Source organism: Lissotriton vulgaris, chromosome 2_1, assembly GCF_964263255.1.
Source record: "Lissotriton vulgaris chromosome 2_1, aLisVul1.2, whole genome shotgun sequence".
Taxonomy (NCBI): Eukaryota; Metazoa; Chordata; class Amphibia; order Caudata; family Salamandridae; genus Lissotriton; species Lissotriton vulgaris.
The window spans coordinates 224,791,665-224,810,777 of record NC_141687.1 but is presented as its reverse complement, the minus strand read 5'-3'; the positions used below and the strand labels follow the sequence as shown (position 1 = coordinate 224,810,777).

At 46.5% G+C, this 19,113-nt stretch overlaps 1 protein-coding gene across 1 annotated transcript in view; it reads right to left on the bottom strand.

Annotated features, from left to right (window-relative positions):
* ZZEF1 (zinc finger ZZ-type and EF-hand domain containing 1) overlaps positions 1–19,113 on the bottom strand; it is a 1,733,356-nt gene that overhangs the window by 1,656,547 nt on the left and 57,696 nt on the right. The window contains exon 2 of the mRNA XM_086954803.1: positions 4,215–4,359. Within this exon, the coding sequence (XP_086810929.1) occupies positions 4,215–4,359 (145 nt within the window). The remainder of the gene's footprint in view (positions 1–4,214; positions 4,360–19,113) is intronic.

The window sequence follows — 19,113 nt, the reverse complement described above, 5'->3', positions numbered from 1 at the left end:
ACTTACCTGCTGCCCACCACATCACACTCCTTTGCTCCTCTCCACTACAGGTGCAGTTTGCCAGACTCCCCTGTGGTCAATCCAGATGCTGCTTTCATGCTGGGAAGACCTGGCTTGGCAGTTCGGGCAGGACTGTTCCCATGAGGCACAGGGTCAAGACTGATTTGCATATAGCTGGGTCTGAACTGAGGTGGTGAAGTAAGCTAAAGAACGATGATGGATTCATCCCAGATCAGTGACTGGGGGTGAGTGTCTGAAAAGTTTCAGAGCTCCGTTCATCTTCTTGTGTTTGCTCATGCTTCTCGCAGCTTGAGAGCAGAAGCAGGATTGGCCTCAGCGCCCTCAGCCTGTGCTTGCTGTCTCCAGCACGGCAATGCAGCTCGGGTTGGAGATAGCTAAGTGCACATGTTGTTTGGCCGTCCTAAGACGGCCAGCCAAAGTCATGCACACTGACAACAGGGCCCATCACTGCCCCTCTGTCACCGTGACCCCAATGGCCCCACCCCCAAAGACTCGGCCCGGGAAGGAAACATGAAACAATAATAAACACGTTATATTATCGTTTTATTTTTTAAGTTTTTAGGCTGCTGGCGGGGGGCATGCTCCTACACTACTGCGGAGGAGCACATGGTGCACACTGGCCGCAGTCTGTACACGCAAGGTCGAGGCTCATCTGAATACCTCATCCAATGTCTAAATTTATAGCTTCGAAGACAGAGGATCGCTGGAAACATTTTGTTACATTCAATGAACTGCATAAAAGTCTGTGTTACACTATGCAGAATGCTTTCTATGAACTTCCCTGGACCGTGTTCAAGGGGATTGATAAATTACTACTGGAGGTCCCGTGGCAGGGCAGGCGTTGCAGAGTTGGTTTTTCAACATTGAGGCCTGAGTGGAATAAAGGGGGTATGGAGATCCCAGACCTTGAGCTCCATTAATTTGCAGCACAATTGCAGCATGCAATTCATTGGTTGGATGGCGAACCCAACTTCCCATCCCTTATGGCAGGTACTCATGGTGACTAGCATCTGGGGCTCTCCTGATGCGAGGAGGGGGCATATTAGGAGACTTTCCACACTTGATTCGTCTGATGGCACGGATCATGGAGACTGTGGTGAGGCAAGGTCTAATGAGAGCGTTGTAAGCCCCTGAGCTTGACTTCTGGCGAATCTACCCGTTTGCACAGGTGGCTTACTGTGATGTCCGTAGAAAAATGTCAGAAAGTATTATGCTATCTGATTTGTATTGCGAGCAATGCTTTGTGTCACTCAAGGATGCTATAGAAGTGTTTGGTTTAGGACATGGGCAGTTACTGCAATATCCCAAAATAAATGCAATGTCCCGGCAATTAAGGCCCACTTTTCCGGAGCCTTCGAAAACACTGGTAACATCTTGGCTATGGTGGCGGGTTGCAGGCTCATCTCTCATTTATACTGAGCTCTTCGCGTTGATAGACCGCTTCGGCAGCTCAAGACTGAGGGAAGGTGGCAGCAGTACACTGCTGCACCGATAGCTGAAAACTGTTCCAAAATTCATGAAGGGATGCGCAAAGTAGCAGTCAACATGGTCCGTATGACCTACCTATCTCCGAAAAAGAGTACATGCATTCTACCCCTCCCGGGGGCATGGATGCCCTAAATGTGGGGCAGAGGGCGCTAAATGTTTGCATATGGTGTGGGACTGCCATACCTTGGTCTCCTTTTGAGTTCAGGTCTTAGCCCAACTAAAGAGTGTGTTCAGATGGGAAATTCTGCGAAGAGTTGAGAAATGTGTATTGGGGTTCCTTCAGGAGGACCCAAAAAAGAAGTTTAGTAGACGTTTTGCCATGCGCGGCCTCACAGTGGCAAAGAGAAGGATAGCCATACATTGGATGGGTGAGAAATCACCCTCGCAAGGGGTCTGGGTTGAAGACATGGTGGAGTGGGCAGGGGCGGAGGAGGATGCCTTGAAGAAGGGTAGTTGTGATGAGAAAGCGCAAGAGGTCTTGATGACATAGAATGCAGTGCCAATGTCCTTGATACAGGCCAATGAATCCAATTCACAGGTTGGTCTCCCTGAGCAGGGTGGAAAGGGGATGGCCCCAGTCTGTCGATTGCCCATATTGGAAGCTGCATAGAATGATTATGAGAGATTATTATTTGTTCCTTTTTGTTATATCTGTAGAGACTTGTGTGGGAGGGGGGTAATGGAAGGGGGTGGGGGTAATGAAAGGGGGTGGGGGTAATGGAAGGGGGTGGTGGTAATGGAAGAGGTGGGGGTAATGGGAGGGGGATGAGGGTGATGGGAGGGGGTGGACTCCCAACTGGATGTCGGTGGTTCCTAGTTAAGAATACCGAATGCGGAGAGACATATCTTCTTTAATGTTTTCTATGTATGAGTAGAGATGATAATTGCAATATATGTAATGATATTTACTGTTATTAGAAATGTTAAGATATATTTTTAAAATAAAGTATGTTTTTGTTTTTTTTTTTGTTTAAGAAATTTTTATTGAGTGTTAGACCGATTGAAAATTGAGACAGTCCTCAGACCCTATGCCAGTGACTGTGACTGTGCTCCCGGCTGCATTATTTAATCAAATAAACTGTTCCTGTTTTGCCAAACACCTCTGGTATTTCATGTTCAAGCAACAGACAAAAAGAGCTGACTTATGGAGAAGAGCTTAGAGACCGGTGGGTGATTTACGCTATATAAAAATAATAGAACATAACAGTTGTCAAGATCACTGGCGATCATCAAATCTAGGTAAAGACAATCATATGTATTATGCGGTGAAAGTAAATTGCCTGCTTTTCTGTCATCATCCTCATCATCATGTGGATTTATGTTATGACGAGCATTTGAATGCATCAGAATAAGAATTGCACAATGCTAACGCCGAGAAAGTGGAGCCACTGGAGAAGCATCTTCAATACATGGTGCACTTTAGTAATAGTACAGAGTGACATGGGATGGACTTTTCACAGACGAAGGACCCCAAACTGGAAGATTCTGTATTAACATCACCAATGCGGATAGCAGTACCAGTAGGACGACAGCCAGCCAGAGGTTTGACAAAGGAGCAGAGGCATTGCCCAGCGCTGAGGTCAAACCATTAGCCTCCCAGCATGGTCAGTCAGCTCCAGGGAGGGCCCTTCAGTGGAAAAGAGACTAGAGGACCGGAGGCCCTGTGGGGCCAGAAGGCTCACTAGAGAGAGACAGATTAATGTTAAATATTTGCAATATGGACGGCTTTAAGACTACTACTTGTTGCAGATTATAAAATGGCTCAGGGAACCGTGGTATCGGTTCAAGATTCAGAAGGGTTTCAGAAGAAGAAGACCAAAAGTTTGGGGACAGGTCCTGTGGATACAAACTAGGTGACCTCTCTAGGGAACAAGGGAATCTGGAAGGGGAGTCACATTTGTGCTTCTTCTTTGTAGCTTTATCGTTCAAATTTGACTTACTCCACAAAGATGACCTGGAGGGGACGACCTTGTATTGTGTTTTTTGTGCTCAGGTATTTAAAGAGTGGCCCCTCGCTCCCTGGCCACCTCCTGGTGCATCAAATAGCATCTGTCACAGGATTTGGAGTCATGTTTGGCCCTCCGACATGATTGATATCTGCTTTCAACACGGAAGACAGTGTGAAGTCATTAGAATTCAGTAGTTATGTTCCTGCTACACTACGAGGATAATATATAATTTAGAAGACAAATGCTCGATCGATAACCGAAATCGGTAGGAGCAAAGCTCTGGAGTCACAATGAAAGATGCAGAAAAAAGTAAAAGAGACCAACATCAGTGCGCTGGGTTGGCACCAATATACGGCTTTGTGTCCTAGTGTCTGTGGCAGGATGAAGCCCGATAGCTCCTGCGTGCCTGTAGGTGGCACTAAGGTAAGTCTTTGCTAAATCCGGTGTGTGGGAGGATTCAAAAGGTGAAGAATATGCAGCTAGAACAGTCAGGTAAATAATGCCTTGTATATTTTTGCTTTCGATTAGTGGTGATTTAATGGTAAATATTTTCACCACTGTACACTGCACTGTACCCAATAATGGGTGGAATCCAGACTGTGGCTAAACAAATTACATATAAACAAAATAATCTATGTACACATCACATGCTACAGGTTATATGAAATCTAATGAATTCAATCAAAAAGAGGTTTTAGAATAGAAATATTTAAGCTCTCCTTTTTACAGGAACTTCTAACACTTTATACCACTTACCTGGAGTAAGCGAACATGCTTGAAGCTGTCTGATAACATGACTAAGTTCCCCTTGGAGATTAGCTCCACTGGAGCTCTTGAGTGCCTCAAGCATAGTCTCCACATCAACAATTCCATCTCCCTCTGCATCAAACTGGGCAAATGCCTGTAACAGAGGTAAGAAGGCAAAATGTAAGGCAACATGCTGCTACATGAATAACTAGTATGACCATAATACAGTAGGCATGCTCGTTAGGTTATCAAGCCAATGCCTGCATCTAATTGTGATATAGCAAATGAGAAACAAATCATATACTTGCATGGTCCACAATGCAAAGGAAAAATAAAAAATAAAAGGAGCCTATTGAAGTCAAGAAAACACACCAGAAAGTTATGACTGTTTCCTTGTTGGTGTGCACCCGAAATGTGTGGCAAAACTGCAGCTTCCTACAGGCTGGTGACGCCACACCAAGGGAGAGGATCCATTTTAGAAAAGTGCGACAGCAAACAAATGATGGATGGAATGCTGACAATGCAAACATTCTCCCCCAGTCAAAAGATCTGAGTTAAATTGTATTGTATTGGAGGTTTTGTAGCGCGCTCAATTACTCATGAGTATCCTGGCGCGTGGAGAAGCAGAGGAGGCGGAGATATCAAAAGAAATTATAATGGTAGTTTAAACAGGTGAGTTTTAAGTGCTTTTTTAAAGAAGTTAAAATCCTGGATAGTACGAAGTGATAGAGGAAGAGAGTTCCAAGTAGTAGCTGCCTTCACAGTGATGGAATGGCCACCAAGGCGGGATCGGTTAAAGCGAGGAGCCGCCAGCAAATGTTGAGAAGTAGAACGAAAAGGGCGACCCGGTAAATACCACGCAAAACGCGTCCTGAGGTACGCAGGTCCTTGATCGTGAATGGCTCTGTGCGCCAGGGTGAGAGATTTAAACACAACCCTTTGTTTGACAGGGAGCCAATGTAGACTGCGCAGATGCATCCAGACACTAGTCTGCCTTGAGATAATAAAAAGGAGTCTGGCCGCTGCATTTTGTATAACCTGAAGGTGGTTGGTAAGGTAGGCGGGAATATCAGAGTAAAGGGCATTTGAATAGTCAAGGCGAGAAAGTATGAGGGCCCTTGCCACCGTCTCTTTGGCAGTTCTTGGCAACAGGGGAAAAAACCTACGGAGGGATTTAAGAGTGCCGAAGCACCCATAAGTACGTTTTTTTATGTGTTCCACAAATTTAAGGTCTTCCCCAAACCAGACTCCTAGGTTCTCAGCTAATTTGCCGGTCGTACTCGGGAAGGGAACATCCGGTGGCCATAAAGACTCTGTAAAATTGGGGGGGGAACTGCCCGTAAAGGAGAATTTCGGACTTATTTTCATTGCATTTTAATTGGGTCAGAGCGAGCCAGGAGAAGGCTGAGGAGAGGCATTGTTGGACCGCCGAAGTATCCAGATCTCCGCCAGGCCAGGTAAACAGCAGCTGTGTGTCGTCGGCATAAGCTATTATTTTTGCCCCAAGTTTGTCGGCCAGAAATACCAGGGGGGTCAAATAGATGTTGAACAGCAGTGGGCTTAACGTAGACCCCTGTGGTACCCCTGTAGAAAGCAGTTTGGCCGAAGATACATAGGGGGGCGTCCACACCTGCTGTGTTCGATTGGTCAAAATGAAATCACCCACTCTAAAGCAGACCCAGCAATGCCAATCGCGAAATCAGCTGCTGCTGGAGCACCGTGTCGAAGGTGGCAGAGAGGTCCAACATGATCAGAGCCGCTCTGCCGCCTCCGTCCAGGCACTCCCTTATAGCCTCAGAGATCTCAACCAAAGCGGACTCAGTGCTATAGGTGGCACGGAACCCAGACTGAATTTTGGAAAAGGTGATGGACAGAGTTTCTGAATGATGCAGAATACTCCTACCCAGTCAAGAGATCAGGGCTTGATCCATCACCGTTTTTTAGCTCACTGCACCATCCCAGCTCAGAATCTGGCTATATGCAAATTAGTCTGTTCCTGTCCCAGTGCATGATGGGAACAGGGCAAACCAAACTACCAAGCCAATTCTTATACTGGGAAGGAGACAAGCTTCCGGGGACCGGTTTCTGGCATTTCAGCCGTCGTCGGCCCGGCTTGCTTGAATCCTGATGGTGCAATGAGCTAGGGACTCACGTCTGAGTCTAACCTCCCACACTTAGTGTGGATAAAATCAATTTTAGAAAAGGTGATGGACAGAGTTTCTGAATGATGCAGAATACTCCTACCCAGTCAAGAGATCAGGGCTTGATCCATCACCGTTTTTTAGCTCACTGCACCATCCCAGCTCAGAACCTGGCTATATGCAAATTAGTCTGTTCCTGTCCCATTGCATGATGGGAACAGGGCAAACCAAACTACCAAGCCAATTCTTATACTGGGAAGGAGACAAGCTTCCGGGGACCGGTTTCTGGCATTTCAGCCGTCGTCGGCCCGGCTTGCTTGAATCCTGATGGTGCAATGAGCTAGGGACTCACGTCTGAGTATACCCTCCCACACTTAGTGTGGATAAAATCAATTTTGGAAAAGGTGATGGACAGAGTTTCTGAATGATGCAGAATACTCCTACCCAGTCAAGAGATCAGGGCTTGATCCATCACCGTTTTTTAGCTCACTGCACCATCCCAGCTCAGAACCTGGCTATATGCAAATTAGTCTGTTCCTGTCCCATTGCATGATGGGAACAGGGCACACCAAACTACCAAGCCAATTCTTATACTGGGAAGGAGACAAGCTTCCGGGGACCGGTTTCTGGCATTTCAGCCGTCGTCGGCCCGGCTTGCTTGAATCCTGATGGTGCAATGAGCTAGGGACTTACGTCTGAGTATACCCTCCCACACTTAGTGTGGATAAAATCAAAACGGAACCCAGACTGAGCAGGATGGAGTGCATGCGAGTCTTCAACAAAAGCATCCAACTGGCGAAATGCTATTTTTTCAGCGACTTTGGCTAACGCTGGAAGCAAAGAAATGGGACGATAGTTGGCCAGAGTATCTGAATTTAGTCCTGCTTTTTTAAGAAGTGGCAAGAGTTTAGTCTGTTTCCAACAGTCAGGGACAGTGGCCGTCCTGAACGAGAGGCCAATAATCTCTAGGACTTCGGAACAGACCACCTCCGTCACACCCCCCAAAATACGGGCCGGACATGGGTCAGTGGCGGAACCGGATTTCATGGATTTGAGGACAGCTAAAGTAGTTGCCATGGTGGGAGGGGAAAAAACATAAAAGGCAGGGGAAGTAGGGGGGCAAGGATCAGGGGGACACATATCCTGGTTACTCTGGTCCAGGCAGATCACACGCAGACTGTCCTGAATCCCCACAATTTTATCAGTAAAAAAAGGAAGACAGATCCTCGCACCATTAGGCGGAAGATGGAATCAGAGGTTGTTCAGCATGAGGAGAAAGAAAGCTTTTTACAATTGAAAAAATCTCCTTGCTATTATTATTTGCCCTAGAAATCCTGCCTGCATAAAATTCCTTCTTTGCTGTTTTTATGACGTCATAGTAAACCCTCTGAGCGGCTCGTCGAGCCTCCTTAGCAGAGGGGCAGTATGCGCGTCTCCAACACCTCTCCAGTTTTTTACAGTTGAGCTTCAGTGCTTTCAACACCTGTGAAAACCTGGGCTTGGAAGGCGTGGCGTGCTTGTTGGAACCAGAGCCCTGTTTAACTGAGGCCTGCACCCCAAGCTGATCCAAGTGTCAAATTGCTGCACAGCAGCTATAAGCCCGGGGTCGAGCACAGGACGACTCTGCTGAAGAGCGTTGGACAGGGCTAACACATTAATCTTCTGATGGGGAGGGTTGGGAAGGAAGAATGAAATAGAGGCCAAGAGAACCTAATGAGCCTATGGTCCGACCATGAAAGAATTTGGGGGTCGGAAGTAGTCAAAGCAAAATTGGAACAGATTAGGTCCAGAAGATGACCACCCGAGTGTGTGGGTAATTTTACGCACTGGGTCAACTGGGCCAAATTGAGAGATTCTAACGGACTGAGCGCATCAGGTGACTCCTTCATGTCAACATGAATGTTGAAGTCGTCCAGAAGCAGGAACTTAGAAAACCTCAGAGCCCGGGGTACAATCACCTCCTCAAGTGCCTTAAGGAAAAGACCACAGGGGCCTGGAGGGCGATATATCAGAGTGCCGCCCAGAGTGAAATGCGGCGAAAGAACAAGAGAGAAGTGAAGAAATTCCCCACCTCCCAGTTCGCTAGAGGACTCACTAAGGAAAGACCAAGTGTCTCTAAAAACAACCGCCACCCCTCTACCTAGCCCCACTGCACGGTCCGCTCTCTTAATTTTGTAGCCCCTCTGAGTAGCAAATTCAACCACAGGGGCGCAAGAGCTGTTAAACCATGTCTCTGTGATGAATAAGATGTCAAGCTTGCCTTCCGATAGCAGCTCAAATATGTCCGCTGCATGTTTCACCATGGAGCGAGCATTAAGTAATGAGGCCGATACCATATCTTTGATATTAATTCTAGGAGCTGCTGAAGGTGGGGTTGGGGGTAGAGTAGAGTTAAAATTACAAAGAGAACAGATTTTTTGGGCGCAGTCAGAGACCACCCATGGTTGTATGCCTTTGCAAATAGTATGGTTGAGAGCCATGAGCTCACTCTGAGAATACTTCAATAGGCCGCCCACAGGAGAGGAGGGAAAAAAGACAGCATGACTGGCGCTAGGCGCGCCTGAGGCATGGACGGGCGCAGACGGGAAGACCTTTGGCTTACCTTCGGCACGCCAGCGGTGCGCCTGCTGGGCGCGACCGCTGCGAGCTCGAAAGGGTATGTTCAATTTATGGGTGCACCTTCCTCCCCCAGCTAGAACGCTGCCACTGGTCTAGCAGGGGTCTGGGACTACACCCAAGATGGCCGGCCGCCCTCCACTCAAACGGCACAACAGCTGCGGTGGAACGGGGCTGGCAAGGCACACCAGGTGACAGAGCAAAACAGTACAGGTAAGCATATAGCCCCCAAAGATTTGAACTGAGCAAAGCGAATTTTAAAATATAGGTAAAAGCGCCTCTGCGCTATCGTGCAAGACTCGTGCACCAAATGATAAAAAAATACAGTACAATTTTAAAAGCAAAGATATCTCCTCAGTGCATCAAAATGGGCCCGTATGGGAGCTGCCACCACCCACACTAGCCGCCCATCCATCATTCTTTTGCCCACTACCCACCCATATGCAAATCAGTCTTGACCCTGTGCCCCATGGGAACAGTCCCGACGGAACGGATAGGCCAGGTCAGCCCTTGACCGGAAACAAGCATCCTGGGACTGGTTTCAGGGTATATCACCCTTCTTCAGCCAGGCTAGCTTGAATCCAGTGGCACAGTGAGCAAGGGACCCAAGTCTGGGCAAACCCATCCCACTTAGGGCGAAAAGTGTTACAGCAAACAAATGATGGACGGAACGCTGACAATGCAAACATTCGCCCCAGTCAAAAGATCTGGGTTAAATCCATCATTCTTTTGCCCACTACGCCACCCCAGTTTGGACCCAGCCATATGCAAATCAGTCTTGACCTTGTGCCCCATGGGACCAGTCCAGACCGAACTGCCAGGCCAGGTCCTCCCTGGACCGGAAACAATCATCCTGCGACCCTTCTTCAGCCAGAGCAAGGGGCCCACGTGTGTTACAGAAAACAAATGATGGACGGAATGCTGACAATGCAAACATTCTCCCCCAGTCAAAAGATCTGGATTATGCATATGGCTGGGTCCAAACTGGGGTGGCGTGGTGGGCAAAAGAACGAAGCATAACCAAGTATACGATTATCCTTTAAATTTGGCATGGATTCAGCTGTGCTGAATCTGCTGGGCACCCCTGGTCTAAAGAGAACAACCAAAATGCTACTGGTGCTCAAAGAACTAAGATTTTCCAGTGGACCACAGAATTAATTTATAGGCTTGATGTTTAAGGTATGCCAGAATCTGATGTCCTTTCAATTACAAAATACATAACTATCAGAACGTTAGGATCCACTTCACTACTGTACCAATTGAAGGGTCTGACGTTTAAGAAGTGAAAAGCAGGAGGTTGTACTTGCGGAATGGGGCACATAAGAAACAAGCTTGACAAAGCCAATATGTCTGGCGTTGGCTTCCAGCCTATCTGCAATTGTTTTGTTTTGTTATGGTTTTTGCAAACCTTTATTGTTCCGGAGGCTGATGGACCCTCATCAATGGGAAATAAAACATTGGCTGAAGGCAAAAATGGTTTAGTACTGAAGGGAACCACTGTGTGTGGATGTGCTCCATGTGAAAAGGCAGCATACAGTAATTCGTAGTGAAGTCAGCCAATGTCTGAAGTAGGCGGACGCATTGTCCCTTGACAAACATGAAGGACACAATCACACACCAATAGGTGGAGTCTGGCTGAAATTCCTTAAATACATTATAAACAACATTGTAGTAAAAACAAAAGGTTTTTGCTACCAACAACCTAAAAAAGCCAATCGGCCTGGCGTTGGTGCTACGCCCTCGCCTTTGGGAAAGAAGACAGGGAAGAAAGAAGGAAAGAAGACAGAAAGGAAGAAGGATAGATGGAATTATGGCAAGAAAAATATTAAGGCAAGAAAGACAGAAAGGAAGAAGGAAAGACTGAATTATGGCAAGAAAGACAGAAAGTGGGAAGGAAAGGAAGAAGGAGAGACGAATTAAGGCAAGAAAGCCAGAAACAAGAAGCGAAAGAAAGAAAATACAAAGAAAGAAGGCAAAACAAAGAAAGATGGATAAAGAAAGAAAACAGAAGAAAGGACAAAACAAAGAAAGAAAAAAACAAAGAAGGAAAGAAGACATAATTTAATACAGAATAGTTTTAAATTGGCACAATCTGGTATGCTGTGAAATGGCAGTAGTCAGATAAACAACAGGCATCCCAAAAGCAATTTACAACACCATAGGTAGGATAGAGGAAAGCATAAGGCTGGAATGCGTCTTGTTTACATCAAAGAATCATATTATCACTTCAGGCTCAAAACACAAAAGCAACATTAAAGTAATTATAAAGTAAAAACAAAAAAAACACGGACAATGAAAGGAACTTCTTGTGTGTAGATGTGCTCATTGTGAACAAGCAAAAATGCAGTCACTCAAAGTGAAATAAATGACACAATAAAAGATCAATGGATGAAAAAAGCTGGCTAAGAGCTCCTAAGTATATTATACATATAATTTTAGTCAATTCAAAAGGTCTTGGCCAATACCAGACCTGACATCTCAATTTTAGGAGATGCAAGCCACATAGGACGACAAAATCTCCAAAGAAAAGCTAAAACGTTCTTGTTTCAAAAGTTTTTATGTAACTTCACATTGGTCAACGCACCCTGAAGCATCCTCTGAGTGGCAAATAAAAATTGAGAAAAAGAGAAACTCTACCATGCAATACCATAAGTATTTATTATATCAAAAACTCAATTGGATCTAATTATTTGTGATGCTTCATGTCCATCTTCTGAAAAGCATTTAGAATTCTTTATTTTTTGTTAAATATTTTTATTGATATTTTCATAAACACATCAATTTTATACATAGCAATAAATCCAAAGGCACCAGGAAGCAGCAGTACAAATTACCATGTATACAGCAACACATGTCCGTGGCCATCTAAATATAATATGCGGGCACTTCCAAGGCAGTAAAAAAGTATTCACTGTGTCACTCAGTACTGGGGCTGTGTAGGGCAGTATCGTCTGCGCTATTTCCAAAGGAAATATTATTGTAGTGAAGCCAGGGAACCCTTATTTTGGTGAATTTCCTCGCCATTCTCTAGCCTTATATGTAACCTTTTTGACTGACAAGTCAAGACCCATCCCCTTTTTCCATTCTAGTAGGGGGGTCCTAATACGCCCCTTTGTTTGGTCACATCTTGTTCTGCCAATACAAGTCCTAAATTAGTGAGTAGGATTTAGCTCTGGGGATATATACATCTGTGGGAATTGCTACTGGTATGTATTTGGGACTCACTGGTTACGTTACTTTTAAACCCTTTTTATTTCTGTTAATATCATCTGCCAATATCCTTGTATGTTGGGGCACTCCCACCGTGAGTGTATGTGTAACCCTCTCTCTGTCCCACACCAAAGGCAGTTCACGGAGTTAACCCTACCAAGACTATGAAGATGGGCCCTCTCATAATAGACCTCTGTGGAGTACCTTAAATTGTATTAATCGAAGTCGCAAATTAATGGCAACTTCCCTGGGATGCATGAGAGCTGCCTCACAGTCTAGGTCACCTAAGTTTCCCACTTCCTGTTCCCATTGGGCCTACAATTTTGTTAAGGTGTCCAGTCTATTACTAGTAATGGGTCTTTATGTCCAGGATATTGTCTTTTCTGCAATTGTCTTTTCTGCAATTTCCTCCATGAGCACACTCCCTTCCAGTGGTGTATATTTCGCTACGCTAGTTTCTCTGCCTTTCATGCATGTGACAGCTGTAGGTATTTATAGTGTTGCGTTGAGGTGACATTATCTTTGAAGAAAACTGAAGGGGTTAAGGGCTCCTTCCTCTATGATGTCCCTAAGTTTAGAGATCCCTAGGTTATTCCAGGCTTTAAAACCCTGCAGCTTCCTAAATTCTTGTAGGCGCAACCCTTCCCATAGGGGGATTTCAGGGTTATTTGCGTATTCCATTTCATTCACGTTTACGCCCCCAACCAGGCAGCTACAGTCGCCTGAGTAGCTGGCAGCAGTTTCTTTACCCCTTTATTACCATATACATAATGCATATATTAGTGAGGTTGGACCTCGGTCCTTTCTAGGGTATATGTGGGGTGATATCCAGGCATGGTTCCCAAGTCATTAACTATGATCAGTTGGGCTGCCCAGTAGAAGATTTTAATAGCCAGGAAGAGCGACACCCCCATTGCATTAATTTCACTTTAGCGTGGGTAGTGCAACTCGGCGATGGCCACCATTCCAAAGGAAAGTTTGAATTTCCCCTTCAACTATGGCAAAGATTGTCTCTGGGATTTTATGGTATGTGTTATGTAACAGAGGATTTTGATAGCATGATCAACTTATACATTGCGGCTCTACCAAGGAGCATCAGTGGCAGTTTTTCCATTGTTCTAAATCTTTGTGGAATTCTGATAGGACCCTTTTTATATTATGTTTCATGTCAAGTTCTTTATCTTTAGTCACTGATGTGCTCAGATATCCTCTTTGGCTACTCTCAATTGCCCATAACGAGGGTCAAGAAATCTACCTGCGGGATATAAGAGATATGTCCAAGTTAATCCTGTTTCCTGCATGGGTCTCATATATCTCATATGTGTGAAAACGTTCTGGGAGTGTAAGTAAGTTTATTTGCACAGTTAATTAACACCAATGCAGTACAATACAAAATATGAATTAAAATAAAACACAATATAAAATGACATATATTTTAAAACCAGCATGGCGTGGACATTGCTGTTCTGTTCACCCTAATTATAAAACGTGTTGGCCTTTCATTTATCACACAAGTATTTAGACAGTAAACATAGTTTCTATTTTAAAACAGGTTAAAATCAAATCAGTTCAAAAATCAAGTCCGGGCATTTTTTTCTCCACTGCCTTTAAAAATTTTACAAGGCTGCAGCTCAGCTGAGGGTCCTGAGATGAAAAACAGGTAAGAACTGCGCTCCTTCGTGTGCATGTCCCATGTCGGATAAAATGGTGTCTCAAAAGAAGTTTCCGCTCCTCTAGCATTTTCTCACAGGAGCATAGCAGATGAAGCATATCTTCTTGCATGACACCACATAGCCGGCATAGTGTGCCTGCTTTCTCTTTTAGCCAGTGTGGGAGGTGCCGAGTGCACGGCAACAGACCTAGCCTGTACCTTAAGAAGCACATTTTGGTCTTTTTGGCGTAGCCCAGACCAAAATAGTTCTGGTAAGCTTTCGCAGAATATGAGTTCAGAATCATCAAAGCGTGCGCTCTTTTTGAGAAGTCTGCTTTGTCTTGGACCCACGACTGTTGTTTAATCGACTTCTTTACCAATTTATTAAACGTTTTATGATCTGTGGAGGAAGCCCAGAGCTGTTCCAGCCCGGTGTTTACAAGACTTTTTGCTAAGTATTTAGCTGCTGGTGAGGTTGGAGACTGCTCTAACTCCCTCCACAGATATTCGTTCAATGTTCCTTGTGCGGATTTCCTCACTTTGTCCCATACACAAATGTAGGCCCCCTGCCGTGCCAGGAGCTGTTGTTGAATGCCAAATTCCAGCCTAATATGTGGTGGGGAGGTTCGCTTAGGAAGGCTGAAGATGATTCTATATGCAGCTATAATTGTGCTGGCGAGTATTGTTGCATCTCTGCCTCGTAGCACCTCGCTTCCATAAGTTATTGTAGGCAGCAGTTTGACTTGTACCAAAGGTGTTAAAGATGGGCCAGAAAGCTTGTTATTCAGTATTTTTAAGGCGATTGCCAATGCAAGTCCTTTGCCTCTGATGCTAGACCTTTGCACACTAAATCGACCGCCGTTATCAATCTTCACGCCTAGATATTTATATGTCGACGTGTCTTTGATACGAGAGTTGTTCCAAAACCCCGAAAAAAAAATCCTTTTTCTTTTGCTAATAGTCCTAGTTTGGGTTTTCTTGAGGTTTACTATTAGGTCGTTTGACTTGGAATAGCTCTGTGTGGTGTTCAAGAGGTTTTGGAGCCCTACTTTGGTGTGACTTATTAGAACAATATCGTCCGCGTATAAGAGGCATGGTAGATTAAGCCCTCGTGGTTTAGGAGCATGTGAGTTGCAGTTGTTCAAAGTTGGAGCCAGGTCGCCCAAATACAGATTAAACAGGGTGGGGGACAAGACGCAGCCCTGCTTGAGGCCATTGTTGGTCTGTATGCGCCTCGACAGCAGTGAGTCGTCCCCCCACCTTTATCTGTATCCAAGTCTCTGTGTGCAGGTTTATTAACAGGTCCAACAGTGGTTTTGAGATCCCCCAGCCGTTTAATTTTGACCATAGGAGATTTCGGTTGATGTTGTCAAAAGCCGCTTTATAGTCCATGTAGCAGAGGTGTAGGGGCAATTTTTTTGTCTCTGCCTTGTCTATTAGTATGCCCATAGTTAGTATATTGGTCGTCGTACCCACTGACTTAACAAAGCCTGTCTGATAGACCGGTATCAGAGATTTTTGTGGCCCATGCCTGTAGTTCCTCCAACAGTAGGCCTGCGAAGTACTTCGCCTCATTGTCAATTAGGGCCACTAGTCGATAGTTTTGAGGGAGAGCCCTGTCCCCTGCTTTATATATTGGGGTGATGATAGAGCCCTTCCAGGAACCTGGCAAGATGTTCGAGCTCCTGATTTCCAAAAAAAAGGGGTTCGAGAGCTGCTGCCCAGTAACCCACATCTTCTTTGAAGAGGATTGGCGGGATCCCGTTTGGTCCCGGAGCTCCTTCCCTTCTGCCTTTTTAGGTCTCGCCTGTCGATGCGCATGCGCATCGAGCTTGCGAGACTATGGGGGCTTAAACAGTCTTTAACCAACTTGCAAGGAATCGTGGCGATTCCTTGCAGTGCCCGTGAAATTCAAGCTCAATGAGCTTAAAAGCGCGTGCACATGCCCCCAGCCGCCTGCCTTGCATGTATTTTCCCTCAGGCGCACTCCTCCCACACCCCCGCTCCGCCCCCTCCCCTGCCTGCCGTGTCGCATTTCTTAAGTTCCCTCAGCCGCACTCCAGGCCCCTGCTGCTTTCACACCCTCTCCCCGCACCGCCCCCTCCCCTGCCCGCCGTGTCGCATTTCTCCTCCCCCCTCCCCTTCTCTGCCTTCCCTCCGTCTTTTTTTTTTTACCCGCTCCGCCCCCTCCCCTGCCCGCCGTGTCGCATTTCTCCTCCCCCCTCCCCTTCTCTCTCTTCCCTTTTAAACTTGTTTGATGAAGTTGGCAGGTCTTCTTTTACACTTCTTGCACTTCTGCACGGTCAGCTCAGCTCTGCTCTTTTAGTAGCCACAGTCCACGACAGTTCATGCTCACCACAAGTGGGCTGCTCCTCCTATCGGCTACCACCCGCCCACTTGCTCGCCTGCCTGCCTCCCGGCAACAGCTCTAGCGCCTCTGCTTTGACTCTGTTTTGAGATCGGGGATCACACCAAGAGCTAACGGATTGGGCTTCTTAGGCGCTTTCTTTGCCGTTCTCGGCGGTCCTCTTGACGAGGCACAGCGCGGATCAACTAATCTCAAGGAGCAGGTCGCTTGCCTATCCGTTGCTTCTACCTCCAATCCCAGCGTACTCGCAATATGTCACTTTTGGTGCCCAAAGTCTTTAGTAGGAACTAAGGACCTACTCTTAGGCAAGAAGTACAGTAAAAACAGTTCGCTTTACGTACAGTGGTTCCAATATAAACACGTCTACATGTTTACAAAATGTAACCATTTACAATTCGACAAGAATGTTTCTTGATTACATGAAAAACAAAGGATGCACGATTGGAGACGGTTTTCAAAATAAAATGTACCCAAACAAAATGTGTAGCTTGAAAAAAAGAAGTAAGAAAATTACAGGATGTTTTCTCGTAATTATTGCGCAATTCTTAAAGTATAATTTTAATAACCATTTCTCTAAGGCATCAGTTATTAAAAACATGTTCAATACATGCCATTAATTAAAAAAAAAATGATAACTAAAATTCAGTGTTAAACTATTATTGGTCACATGCAGATATAGATATGGGCAATATTCTTAAAGATATATGTACGAAAAAGATGCCTTCCCACTAGACGGAAGCATTTTTCCTGTATATTACATCTGAATCCACTGTGTGTAAATGGAAATATCACACTCGACATTTAATGTTTTTTTTTAAATATGTTCCAATAATTTATACACAGATAGGTCAGAGCACACTAAGTTAAAGAACATTGCTTGACATGTTTGCCATGAGTTGTGCAAAAAATGTGACCCTAAACAAAGTGCAAAGCTAATCCATCAGGTAAGCCCATGAGCCCTTAAGTTAGTAATAGTGCATGATAATTCACAGATGCAAGAATTCCAATCCTCACCGTCACACACCCCAAAAATCTCACACACCCTCAATCACCCTCACACAACATCACCCTCACACACTATCACAACCTCATACCCCCTCACTCACACTCACACATCACACGCCCTCAGCCTCAAACACCCTCACTCACCCTCACACACACTCACAAACAATCACCCTCACCCTCACACACCCTCGCTCCCCTCTCACACCCGTCACAACGCTCTCACACTCACTACACCTCACACCCTCACCCTCACACACACTCACCCCCCTCAACCTCACAATCTCTCACCATCAACAGCCCTCACCCTCAGACACCCTTAACCTCAAAGCCTCACCCTAACACACCTTCAGTCACCCTCACACCTTCACCCACCCTAAATCTCACCCTCACACACTCACACACCCACAAACTCCCTCAATCACACTCACACACCCTCACACTCACACACCGTCACACACACACACGCTCACACCCCCACACTCACCCTCACTCACAATCACTCACCCTCAGTCAATCTCACACACCCTCACCCTCACACACCCTCAGCCTAAAACGCCCTCACTCAACCTCACTCACCCTCACACACCGTCACACATCCTCACCCTCACACACCCTCACTCACCCCCACTCTCACACACACTCACACCCCCTCACCCTCACACCCCCTCAGCCTCACACACCCTAGCTCCCCTCACACCCCTCATAACAATCTCACACTCACTACACCTCACACACTGACCCCCCTCACGCTCACACCCTCTCAACATCAACACCCCTCAGCCTCACACCCTTACCCTCATAACCTCACCCTCACACACCCTCAGTCACCCTCACACCCTCACCCTCACACACCCTAACACTCACCCACTCACACACCCTCACTCACCCTCACACAACGTAACACACTCACACCCCCTCACACCCCCTCACACCCACTCACACTCACTCACACTCACTCACACTCACTCACACTCACTCACCGTCACACACGCTCTGCCTAACAACCCCTCTATCATCCTCACTCACCCTCACACACCCTCACCCTCACACACCGTCACACACCCTATGCCTCACACCCCCTCACTCACCCTCAGCCTCACACACACACACACCCTCAACATCACAGCCCATCACCCTCGCACACCCTGGCTCCCCTCACACCCCTCACAACACTCTCACACTCACTACACCTCACACACTCTCAGCCGCACACCCCCTCACTCACCCTCACACACACCACACCCCCTCACCCTCACACCCACACACCCTCACTCCCCTCACACCCTCACAACACTCTAACACTCACTACAACTCATACCCTCACCCACACACACACACACTCAGCCACCCTCAGCCTCGCAACTTCTCACCATCAACACCCCTCACCCTCACACACCCTTACCCTCATCCCCTCACACTCATTCACCCTCACTCATCCTCACACCCCCTAACTCTCAGACTCACCCACTCACACACCCTCACATTCCTTAACTCACCCTCACACATCCTCACCCTCACACCGTCACACACCCACACACTCACACTCCCTCACTCAACATCAAACACCCTCACTCACCCTCACACACCCTCACCATCACACACCGTCACACACACTCAACATCACACCCCCTCACTCAACCTCACCATCACACACACTCACACCCCCTCACCCTCACACCACCTCACACTCACACCCCCTCACCCTCACACCCCTCACCCTCACACCCCTCACCCTCACATCCCTCACCCTCACACCCCTCACCCTCACACCCCTCAAGCCACAGATGGGTGTGCGATGGGAGGACGCTCAGCTTGCAGGGCTGTGCTTCTTCCCCTGCTGCACTCTCCTGCTCTCTAGAGATGTGGCATAACAACAAAAGCTGCCAAAGTCACATAAATACAAATCATGTTGCATTC